Source organism: Hippocampus zosterae, chromosome 1 (genome assembly GCF_025434085.1).
Source record: "Hippocampus zosterae strain Florida chromosome 1, ASM2543408v3, whole genome shotgun sequence".
In the NCBI taxonomy this organism is placed as follows: Eukaryota; Metazoa; Chordata; class Actinopteri; order Syngnathiformes; family Syngnathidae; genus Hippocampus; species Hippocampus zosterae.
The window spans coordinates 22436172-22448903 of record NC_067451.1 but is presented as its reverse complement, the minus strand read 5'-3'; the positions used below and the strand labels follow the sequence as shown (position 1 = coordinate 22448903).

Here is a 12732-nt window from a genome sequence, read left to right as displayed (position 1 = left end):
CAGTCTCGGGGTACGTGGACAAATAACCATTGGGCCTGACAATGTAACAACCAGTTAGCTTAACATATGGCCATTTTATACAGCTACAATGTAATTATTAAAAGCTGACAGTGTACGTTGAAATAAAAGCCCAACACATGATCGCCTGGATGATAATAATTAATAAATACTCAGATATTTATTAATAAATACACCATACTGGGTCTTGTATTGGTTCTCATCAGATTGTGATGGTGTACCTAATTTGCTGACCAGTGGTGAATGTCTACTGTGAGGATACATTATGAATTAAACTCGAATCATTGCATGTTGTGGCCGCGCACAGTGTAACTCTAGCGTCAGACATTGAAATTGAAGACACGTCAACGAAATTCCCCAAGTCTTCTCTCCTGTCCTGCAGATATATACCGAATAAGGAAGATGTTCGTTAAACTGGTAGTTCAAAACGGTTTTCAATCGTGATGAAGTCAGCCTCTGTCTTGAGGCCTTTGGAAGTGACTTAATGAGCCGAGGACATAAGCCTTATTCATTATCCATTCTGTAATCCAGCTGCTATTCCTGAAATCCACCATTCACTATGGATGTGTTTAGTTTTGTACGATGTTAAAGTATTTTAAATGCATAATCCACTATGTCCATTTTTCCTTGTTGTTTGGAGTTCTATGTCCCTCTCACCTGAAAAGTATTCACAGATCAGATGAGATCTGTTTGGAGGCTTCCGTGGCTTTTGCCAACCAATTTGACAAGTCTCTGGAACACCACGAAGTGCCACTGCAGATGCTACTGTTAATAATGATCTTGCAACATTTTAACCAATCTATCTTCCATGTTGGTGGTTTCTTTTAGTTGGTTGTTAATGACAAATGTTTTTAAATGGCAATGCGAATGCCACTGTAATTGGACTACACCTTAAACATAGAGCTTTATGAATTTGTTTGTGCTGATTCAGATACTTCGGAGTGAGTATGTTATGCACTTGACTAGCCTGTTGAATTACTCAAATTAAAATGTTGCAGCCAGCCCATTACATACAGTATGGCATAATGTAATGGACTGTGAAGCAAATGGAACCAAATCTGTGGATGTGAATGACTGATACATATGAATATTGGTCGCCTTTCAGAGATGATTGATTATGCATATGTTTTCAGATGGAAATATTCTGGATATGAATATATTGCACAATTTATGTACCAATAAAATTTGATAGAGAATGACACAAAAATGTTCATGTGATATGTAGCTCAATAAGCCTTTTACTTTTCAGTATGCTGCAAAGTACAGCCCCACAATCATAATCTTGCAATAATTGCAATGAAGAACCTTACCTTAAAAAAATTAATACACATTGGCCTGATGTTTGTGAGCAAATAGTGTACCCCAGAATATTTCAAACTAATTTCCACACACCACCACAGGAGGTGATTGGTGTTGGGAGGTACCAAAGTACAAATATTTAACTACAGTTTTCAGATATCTGTACTTGAGCGTTTATGTCTTCAATGCCATTTTACTTTTACTCAGTGGTGCTTCTGGACCAATTTTACTGGGCCTGGCTGGAGTTAGGGGTCTTGTCACATGAGCACGTTCAATCTACTAGCTAAAGTTAGTCAAGTCAAGTCAACAGTATTTATAGAGCACTTTCAAACAGCCATCGCTGTTATAGTGAACAATACCACAACACAAAACCAAGCAAGCCCACAACACAAGCCTGTTATAGTAAATGTTATTCATAGACCGGTAGTCCAGTGGTTAGCACGTCGGCTTCACAGTGCAGAGGTACCGGGTTCGATTCCAGCTCCGGCCTCCCTGTGTGGAGTTTGCATGTTCTCCCCGGGCCTGCGTGGGTTTTCTCCGGGTGCTCCGGTTTCCTCCCACATTCCAAAAATATGCATGGCAGGCTGATTGAACACTCTAAATTGTCCCTAGGTGTGAGTGTGTGTGCGAATGGTTGTTCGTTTCTGTGTGCCCTGCGATTGGCTGGCAACTGATTCAGGGTGTCCCCCGCCTACTGCCCGAAGGCAGCTGGGATAGGCTCCAGCACCCCCCGCGACCCTAGTGAGGATCAAGCGGCTAGGAAAATGAATGAATGAATGAAAGGTGCTAAAATGTTGGTTATTCTTCTCCAATGCTTTACGTCGAGAGTTCAAGATGAAAAGGAAAGAACACCTTACGTTCTATTTCGACACAACATTCGACTCAGCATGACTTAGATTTGTTCTTGATTTTACTGTTTGGTGCTTTCTACCGCCTTTATTACCGATTTGTCTTATTGTTTATTGTGCATGTTAAATCGCTCCATGTACAGCACTTTGTATGCAGCGATGGCTGTTTGAAAGTGCTCTATAAATACTGTTGACTTGACTTGACTAGACAACATAGACAATAACATAGAGGGAGCCCTGTTTGATAGTGAGAGTGAGTGAGTGAGTGTCAGAAGACTTGGAAGAAACTCGTTTTCAGAGAGCAGGCACAGAGCAGGAAAGAGATCTAGGCAGTACACAGAAGTTCAAGCACAAGCTCGCCGATTGGTTTAGATAGAACATAGGTATCAAACTCAGGTCCTGGAGGCCCACTGTCCTGCATGTTTTCCAACAGGGAGACTTGGAAAACATGCAGGACAGCGGGCCTCCATGACCTGAGTTTGACACCCCTGGTTTTGAACAAAGGTTGCATTTGAAAATTAATGAGAGTGGAGCATGCTCTGCTTCTCTGAACACACGCTCTCATAGTTGTGTTAGGGCATCAGAGTGAATTTCCGACGGCACCCCTCAAATCTCATTTTGGGTTACCAAAATTTGAGGGCTTAGGGGGAGAGAGGTTCTCAAGCCAGACTCCCAAGTGTATGATATTAATGATCAAAACAAAACCTCACAAAAAAATAGGGAAAACTTAAATGGTAAAACACTGTTCAAGTCTATATTTCCACAACTCGGACCTACATACTTTTCAATCTTTGTATACGTTTACAGATTCAATTGTGAATTCACTTTGGAGAATTTTTAGAAGGCTCCCATTATGATAGCCAACATGGCCAATGTATTCTGTTTTCCGCCATTCTAAATACACACAAAAACTCTTGTCTGTCACACATACAGTATTGAGAAGATATTGTGTATTTTTTTCAGACTACTAGTAACAACAGCTAATTTTGAATTTTTGTTACTCAGTTCACAACGTTGGCAAAGCCAAGGAAACACTTGATAGCATGACTAATAAAATCAGTCTTCTTTTTTTCTTACATTTGCATCACTCTTTTTCTTTACAAAAGTATATGTACTTCTATTTAAGTACAGATTGTGAGTACCTTTGCCACCTCTGGTAAATGAAGGTTAGCTTAATGAAGCTCCGCTCACTGAAATTCTAGGACAAGGTAACCGTTCCGCCATGAAAGTTGAGGGCGCTCCTTCCAGACCACCGTCGCTCTTTCTCAGACGCACACGCACGCTCACACTGCCCCCCACTAAACATTGCACTTCCTCTTTTGTGCAATTTCATGGCGATCGGGAGAGAGGGAACCGCCGACGCACGCACACTGTCTCAGCACTCTCCAAAGAGTTTCTTCGGGGTAATTAACGAGCATTTTCCCCAAGATTCGAACACCGGCTACTGCTGTAGTCCTACTCGAATTCAGTCACGTGGGCGATGATCAGTATGTCTTTAAGAAATATTGATTTTAGTTTGACCCCCCCCCCCCAACCGTAGCGCCACTCGCTGATAACAAATCGAGCGAAATGGGCTCCCTCCTCGCGCATCTTCTCCCACACAGCGGCACGTTCGTTCACGGCCAACAGGCAACAGCTAACTAGCTAGCGTTAGCACTCACGTATGTGGTTATGTAAATAGCTTCCTACCGTCATTTTTCGCTTGTCTGCGGTAGCCACACAACCTTACACGCTGCACACCTCGGAAGTCGGTGCGCTGTGGTATTTCCCATTCAAATATCAGATACTTTGACCCTCGAGATGTTTGTTTTTGTGCTAGCTAGCCGTTATGCTATGTCGTTAGTTAGCGCCAGTTCTGAGATTAGGTGACCGCGAAATGTATACACCTAGATGACGAATTTAAAACGCGCTTAAAATCAAACACGCTCAACGTAGGGAAATAACGTCCACCATTCATTGTATTGTTGCAGTTGATCGGCGGTCTGGGAGGCAGTCGAGCTAGCGATCTCGGCTAATTGGTTAACGGTAACTTGTCCACGAACAAGGGAACTTTGTCACCGCGGTGGCTTGCAACTTGGTTAAATTCGTTTAAACTTTCCCGGTGCGCTATTTTACGCCCAGTGACTTTACGAGAAAGGAGTGAATAAGTGTCAAATGGTCGTAGGGTTCTGTTTGACGTATGCTAACTTAGCACTTAACTTGGCATACTTATACTTGCAACACAGTGCGCATAATATCGCGTATAACTGCGAATTGCGAACAAGATGTGATTTATTGACTGTCGGTATTAAACCGTTTTGTGTGTATGTGAGTAAAATCTCAAAGATTCATTTACATGAGACCAACATTATTAGGCATCATCTTTTTATTAGGATTCCAGTGACAAGCATCATTTTCTTGCGCCAAAGTCCTTAAAACCGGTGAAAATGTTCACATTTCTGCTAAACTGCTAAATACCAAGACAACAGGAGTCGAGATTTGTAGTTGTGCCCTTTTTTATTTCATCTGAGTTTCGAACTTTTACAACTTTTAAAATATTTTTGTTTTCAAAAGGTTTGTATTATTGGAAGGCTTGATAAACACGGATATAGGCGACATAAATAATGATGAACTTAAAGTAATTGCAGAAAGCCAAGGGCTACAAAATCTATGAACGAATCAAGATCCAGACACAGTTTTTAAATGGTGGTCAGGTAGCGTGTGGTTTAATTTGGCACTCACACATTGATTTACAAAATGAGTTGACAATGAACCAACACCCCGTATGTTGTTTAGATGCATACACCTGAAGGTGTATAGCACAGTTAAGACACATTTGTAATTGATAACATTTATGAATGTAGAAAATGTTTTTATTTTAACGCATGCGCTTTCTCTTTTGAGAAATGTCAAAGATGTTATGAAAACCAGCACATGTTCTTTGTCACCAGTCATGGTGTATTGTGGTAAAGTGAACACAGTGCAATAAGGAAACACTCCTGACAGTTCATCACTGGTGGATGCGTACATTCCTGCACACTTAAATATACAACAAAGAGCTTAATGTTGTGTTGTTATTGGCTGCCAGCATTACTCTGTAAGATTATTTCAATTTATTTTTTGGTTTGTGTTTTTTCTGTATGGCGTGCTATTGATAGGCGAGCTAAGCACATGCAGTGGTGTCAGAAGCATGACTTCAAGTCTGTTTGTGTTCTTTGTTTACAGTATAAACTACTTTGACAACCGAACTGTCACAACAGACACTGCTTTTCGGGTGAGTGCTGTCAACATCCTATTTCTTCTTTATTTTTAGGTAGCAATTGCAAATGATCCCTCATGACTGTGCTGCAGCTGAGTTAATTTCTGTTTTTTAACTGTGATCACAAGTTTAGTTCATGCCAACATATGCAGAGGGTTGCCCAGAAATAAACATCAAGTATCAAGTACAACTTTACTGTACTTGATTTATTTATTTAACTTTATTAAAATGCATACAGATGAAATTAAGTTAACCTAGATTTTACATCAATGCCCCTTTTTTCAAGGGAGATTGTGCTTTAAAAGTAGCAGATTATAAGAATAAAGCTTGCAATTACAAGAATTCATATCAAATATTGATTTTATGTGAACATATTTTGCATGTCTGCATCACAGTTCTAAGGTTTGGGGCTTGAATCTCAGCGCCGACCTTCCTATGTGGAGTTGGCATGTTCTCCCACTGGCTGCTAAAGACTCTGGCTTCCTCCCACATTCCAAAAACATGCATGTTAGATTAATTGATGACACTAAATTGTCCAATGGTGTGAACGTGAGTGTGAGTGGTTGTTTGCGTGGCCTGCAATTCTCCGTGGTTAGTCTTCAGCTCTGGCATTACCCGAATGAAGATAAGCAGGATAGAAAATGGATGGATGGGTATTTTGAAAACGGAAGGCAGAGAATTTGATGAGAATAAAGGTATCAGTTGAAAGAAATGGGATGTTGTGATCAGACATTCTTTCTAAGTCAACGAACGTACTTACAGAGCAGCTTCATCAGTATGAACAGTTGAATGCGATTGCACAATGTTTGCTCAAGTGAAAGAACAGTGAAATTGACCTCTTTTGTCGGGTTTGTTCAAACACAAGCTGGAAGTGTATTTTAAAAAGAATTGCATTGCAACAAATGATGAAACCCGTGTTTCAATTACAACTCGCGTTGTGGTGATTCTGAGAGAGGGCATTTAAAAGTTAAATGTTTTCATCTTCCTCCAGAGTACCAAAACAACCACATACACTGGCAATTTAAAGTGTTTCAGCATTTAGCATTTCGGTGATGGTGCTTTCAATATTGTCATCGACAGATGAAAATTGTTATGTTTGATTTTGATTTTCGATAACAATCCATAGTATGCACACAATGCAGTATTTTTGATTCAAGGTAATGCGGGCCGTCCCAATTAGCTCAATATGATCGGAAATCGAGGCCGATCACGTGATTTTCAGCTAGTCAGTTTCAGCCGAATAAGATTGGATCTTCTTTTCTTGATTCGAGCTACGGCTGTTTTCTAGCCATATTAAAATATATCATATTTGTTTCCTTTTTCATTTCATTGCATTATAAAGAAATTTGATGGGGACATCCCCAAAAATAATGTTTGACATGTATAAAATACCTTGCATATAAATGAATTTACTGTTTTTATGCAACTCCTGATAGCTGAAAGTCACAACAACCTCCCACCAACCTTCTTTCTCGTATACAATAACCCAAACCTGGGATAAAACTTGGGTTGGAGTATATCAGAAGAGACAGCAACCCCTCGCTGCTTGTCAAATCAAGCATTTGTCATTGTTGCTATTCCCTATAACACTCTGACACAATGGAGATATTTTCTGTGTTGTGGACATATCAGAGCTGTAATCAGGTAAGGTGGGACATCGTCTGAATGTAAAGCATTTCCACAATACCAAGACAGTTCAACACTTTTTCTGTCCTGCACGTACCAAAAGCAGGCTGCTCCACAATTAGTTAGACATCAGATACTGATGTCGTTGCGGATTTAAAATATAAAATTCTTACTCCTGATAGTTTTCTCTTTTTCAAGTATTCCTTGAAATTTTTGTTCCCATTCTCCCTCATACGCCCTTATATAAAACCGTACAGTTTATTAAAAAAAGTATATATACTGTACATTTGGAATCCAAACTGCAGTTGCAGAATATTTATATTTTTGGATAGCGTCTAATTTGAGCTGTTACATGTTTTGTTTTAGGTTAACGGGTGTGGAGACTACGAGGAGACTTTTATATTGGTTCTACTGTGTTCAACATCCAGCCTGTTCAGTCTATGGCTCTGATGGACAAACACAAACAGGTCAAGCGCCAGAGGCTCGACCGCATTTGTGAAGGTGAGTTGTTTTGCGACACCATTGTCATGACATTATCACAAAGGAAAACGGATTTAGAGGGAAAAAAGTTGCAATCAACAACACAGTTCTTTGAGATGAACTATAGTATATTATTAATTCTCTTTACAAAGATAATGCAGAATTTTTATTGATATTCAAGGTTACTAAATCCTTTACATAAGTATTCTCAAAATAGCTAGGACTTGAAGTGTACATACTCTCTGAGCACGCAAGGTACACCTGCATCTAAAAATGACTCAACAACAGTTTAATTAAAATGTTGCTTTTACAGAAGACAATGCCCAGTTTTGATACTGATATAGAAAGTAGAGCAAACAAGCAAACTCAAGATTGGATCAAAGTGTGTGTTCACAAGTCACAGCATTAGGTACATCTTTCCACTCTGGTAAAATTAGAATTACAATACTAAATTGTAATTACTTCCAATACTTTGAAACTTTGATATTTTGGTTGACCTCTTTAGCTATATAAGAGATTTTTACATACATACACACACACACACACACACACACACACACACACACACACACACACACACACACACACACACACAAACGCAAAATAAAACCAAAGTGAAATTCTTGATTAATTAACCCCTCCCATGCATTAAAAAATGCCTACTGTACATTAATAATTTAAATCATAAATACACCACAAATCAGTGGTCACCAACATGGTGCCCGCGGGCACCAGGTAGCCCGTGAAGACCACTTGAGTAGCCCGCCAGTGCCTGGACATTGTGATTTGCTAGTAGAAATTATGATTTAAAAATGCAAACATTGGCAGTACTGTGAGACATTTCGAAACACGATCAAAGTCTGACAATTTAAATCATCAAGTATTAAAAATAACACATCCTCATATTATTGAAGGTATTTTGGACAAATATGTTATTTCAGACGTGTATCAATTTGGTAGCCCTTCACACAATCGGTACACATGAAGTTGCTCTCACCCTCAAAAATGTTGGCGACACCTGCCACAAATTGTCATCCTAAAGCAGTGAAATATAACAATGTAACCCTTGAAAAGCAATGGCTGACAGATGATACACTAGAAGTGTTTTTACATGCAACAAAGACTCTTTCACGAACAAGTCGGGCTCAACTTAGCTTCTCCCCAACACACAAAGATCTTTATCTCGCAGTCGAGTTCTCAATTCAACATTGCTTCTTACCAATTGCTACTTTCCCATTAATAAGGGCTTTTGCACCATCCAGGGTGTTACGTGAAGAGCACAAACGTACATTACGTTTTTTTGTTTTTTTTTTTTAATGACAAAGCTGAAGCTAGGTCTCTTAGAAAAATGCTTTATCAGTGAATTTGTGAATGCTGAGGTGAGGGTTCACTGTGCAGGATTTGATTGGATTGGTTTTTTTTCTTCCCTTCATGATAGACTCTAGGAGTAGTTTGTTAGAAAATGATTTGATTAATGAATTATGGGCTGCAATAGGTCATATTGAAGGACTTGGATTTTGTCACTGGAATGTGACTGTTCAATTCATGCTATGGGCAAAAAACAAAACAAAAAAGTGATCGCAACTAATTGTTTGAGATGTGCTAGAGTCCTGAGCACTGAGCTCAGCTCTAACACAAGAAGTGCAGCACTGTTTTTACTTTTACACTTTCTCCTTGCATTGCCACATGTGATGAGATGAGGTTCTCTGTGTGGTGTGAAACGTAAAATATATACATCCATGTACATTTGATTTCCCCATGATGATTCATAATCAGTGTCATAAATTAAATACAATTGACATGACTTGGAGTGCAAGAAGAGCAAGTATCTGAATTTCTGTTGCTGAAAAGCATTTTTAGTGTCACTTCCAATACTTTGAAACTTTCTGATATTTTAGTAAAGTAGTGAAGTCACTCGCACACGACCAAGTTTTTTTATAGCGCATATTTGAGATTTGATGATGATGGAGACGAGGAATGAATGGCAATCTTAAAATGGAGGGAATATTGTGGGAGACAGATGAGAAGGAGAGTGCAAGGTGAAGGGTCACGCCCGCAGTCGTAGGGAAACAGGCCAGCTGTCTCTTTAAAAAACGACAACGGCTTCAAACCGCCCTCAGGCCTCTGCTATATGCAAATGAGGTTAGTGCTGGTTGGCTGGCCTTCAATGAAGCTGCTTGTGATTGGACCACAGAGGCTGGGGGGGAGGGCTGGGCGTGGATGACAGCTGAGAGAGAGCTGGGAGGGAGAGTGAAAAGCAATCGAGGGAGAGCGCGGCGAGAGGGGAAGAAGGGCTGACAGACTTCATTATGCAAGGTTAGCGCTTGTGCTCGTGCATTTCGATATTTCTGATTGTGGTTTGTTAAATCTGGGACCCGGCTTGTGTGTGAGAGGGCTGGCGTTTATGGTTTTGGGTGTGGCACAGCTAAATACGTGTATGTTCCCTTGTGTGTTCCTCAGTGCGCGGTTGCGTTTTTGCAGCTGTTATGAAGGAACAGAATAACGGTGTGTGTGCATGCATGCGCGCGCCCGTCTGGGTGGAGTACCTTTTCTGACTGCATTATCATCTGCTGCCCCTCCCCCCTCACCTCTCACTCCAACTACAGCCAGAGGGAGCATGGAGAGGAGAGCAGGGGTTGGGAGAGAGAATGAATGAATCACTGAATGAAATGTATTGTGTGCGGCCATGCTTGCATTTTGTCGGCTCCGCTATGCCAGTGTCATTTACTCAAATTACCCTGTGTGTAGGCCTGCTTGTGTATTTCCCCAGCAACTTGTTCTGAGGCCTTCTTTGTCTTGAAGCCTTTTCTGGTAGTCTTTGTCCTCCCAGTGTTTAAGAAGTAAGCCTGTTCGAATTGTCGACCCATCTGCAATACATTTCATTCAAAATGGAAACACCTTGTTTTACTAGTTTTCTGTTGCTTTCGTTTCCTTTGTTGATAGATGTCACACATCACAGGAAGTGTTAGCATTAGTTTTTCACCCTTTACTCCTAACTGTCTTCCTTTCTGTGCACCCTCACTCACCATTACCTCTTGCCCCTTGTCCAAGTAAATGTTCCAGCTTGCCACACTACCCTTCCTCCTCCTCCCCCTCACCACAGTCACAGACAGACACCTGTCACGCAGCAGAATCAAGATGTTTGCAGGGGGCTCCAAGTAAGCGAGCGACAAAAATTGGCTTTACTGTTAAAAAAAAAGTCCAATTCAATGCTCGTTTTAGAGGTGATTCTGTCGTTTGCGTCCTTTGGTTTGTCAATTCTGAATTTCTTGGCATGATGCTGTTGACAGAAATGTGTGTGTCTCAACAAAGTGGGAATAAGAGTGTATGCAGAAAAATAAGGTAGAGGAAGTCTCCTACATTGGAGAATTTAGGTCATGACTCAGACACTAACATGAACCCTCTTTTCTGCCTCCCTTCTGAGACCCTGCAGATTTCTATACCCCTCCCCCTCATCCCCAACCGCCACACTCCCAGTCCTTCTTCCCATCCCCTCCCTCCGCTTCTGCATGGTCCCCATACATGCAGTAAGGCGGCAGGTCAAGTTCTTCGTGTAGGAATCCGTGCGCCTTTGATGTCTGACATATTGGTCAACCACTGATATATTGATGACTAAAGGAATGGAAATACTTGTATGCACATTTTCAGTATGACGTCTTTGATCCACTGGTGAAAAGGCTCCTCTTGTTTTCTTATTGTCTGTTTGAGAGGGATGAAATTTCATCGGTGCTGTATGTTGCACATACTGCATATTTGACAATAAAGTTGTAGTTGGCTTGACAAATAAAATGGTCGTTAACCGTTTATATTTCAACAATGGTTCAAAAGTGTAACAATAAGTTAACCACAGCTATTTGTAAATGTTAAAATGATTTAAATCCAATCTACAAACCCAATGCCAATGAAGTTGGGACGTTTTGAATAGAAAGAGAATACAAGGTTTTGTAAATCATGTTCAACCTATATTTAATTGAATACACTACAAAGACTTGATATTTAATGTTCAAACTGATAAATTTCATTGTTTTTAGCAAATAATCATCAACTTAGAATTTTGTGGTTGCAACATGATGCAGGAAAGCTGGGACAGGGCCATGTTTACCAACTTGTTAAATCACCTTTTCTTTTATCAACATTCACTAAGCATTTGGGAACTGAGTACACTCAATGTTGAAGCTTTGTAGGTGGAATTCATTATTGTTTGATGTACAGCTTCAGCTGTTCAAAATTCTGGGTTCTCCGTTGTAGTGTTTTACACTAAATAATGCGCCACAGGGTGGGACATGGTCAACTGGTTCGTACGTCCACCTCACAGTGCAGAGGTTCAGGGTTTTTGGCCTTCCTGTGTGGAGTTTGCATGTTCTCTCCGTGCCTGCGTGGGTTTTCTTCAGGTGCTCCGGTTCCTTCCCACATTCCAAAAAACATGCATGACAGGTTAATTGAACACTTTAAATTGTCTTTGGGTGTGACTGTTGGTGTGAATAGTTGTTTTGCCTAGGTGTGTGTGCCCTGTGATTGGCTCGCAACCAGTTCAGGCTGTACCCTGCCTACTGCCCAAAGACAGCTGGAATAGGCTCCAGCCCGCCCGCAACCCTCACGAGGATAAGCGGTTCAGAAAATGGATGTACAGTTGCAAGACAAAATATAAGAACCCTTTGGAATTACCTGGATTTCTGCATAAATCGGTCATAAAATGTGATCTGATCTTCATCTAAGTCGCAACAATCGACAAACACAATCTGCTTCAACTAATACCAGACAAACAATGATATGCTAATGTTTTTGTATTTATTTTTTGAACACCATGTAAATGTCTGTTAACACTTAGGCTAATGAGCTAATAGAGTCAACCTGGAGTCCAATCAATGAGGCGAGGTTGAAGGTGTTGGGTAAAACTGCACTGCCCGATAAAAACACTTGTTTGAAGTTTGTGATTCTCAAGACACATTGTCTGATGTGAACCATACCTCGCACAAAAGAGTTCTCAGAAGACCCGCGATTAATGATTGTTGACATGCAGTGGTCAACAAATGTGATGTGTATAAATGGAAAAAGTTCAGCACCGTAGCACTGTAAAGATGACTGCATGAGCACAACGCAGAATTCTCAGAGAGGTGAAGAAGAATCCTAGAGTGTCCGCAAAAGACTAATCTCTGGCAGATGCCAACCTCTCTGTGGATGAAGCTACAATACGCAAAACACTGAACAAAAAAGGAGTTCATG

General features: G+C 40.5%; 2 protein-coding genes across 6 annotated transcripts in view; both read left to right on the top strand.

The window, feature by feature from the left end:
- LOC127611017 (nucleoside diphosphate kinase homolog 5-like) overlaps positions 1 to 12732 on the top strand; it is a 54799-nt gene that overhangs the window by 25102 nt on the left and 16965 nt on the right. The gene's annotated exons all lie outside the window — the stretch shown is intronic.
- The window catches only part of ctbp1 (C-terminal binding protein 1), a 34885-nt gene continuing 25570 nt past the window's right edge, over positions 3418 to 12732 (top strand). Inside the window, exons 1-3 of one of the 5 annotated variants that reach the window (XM_052081010.1) lie at positions 3418 to 3568; positions 5370 to 5418; positions 7396 to 7530. In XM_052081010.1, coding sequence (XP_051936970.1) covers positions 7470 to 7530 — 61 coding nt within the window. In that variant the 5' untranslated portion in view covers positions 3418 to 3568; positions 5370 to 5418; positions 7396 to 7469. Of the gene's footprint in view, positions 3569 to 3688; positions 3927 to 5369; positions 5419 to 7395; positions 7531 to 9347; positions 9826 to 12732 lie in introns of those variants that run through there. The other 4 variants (XM_052081019.1, XM_052081029.1, XM_052081038.1 and 1 more) reach the window with 4 other exon arrangements.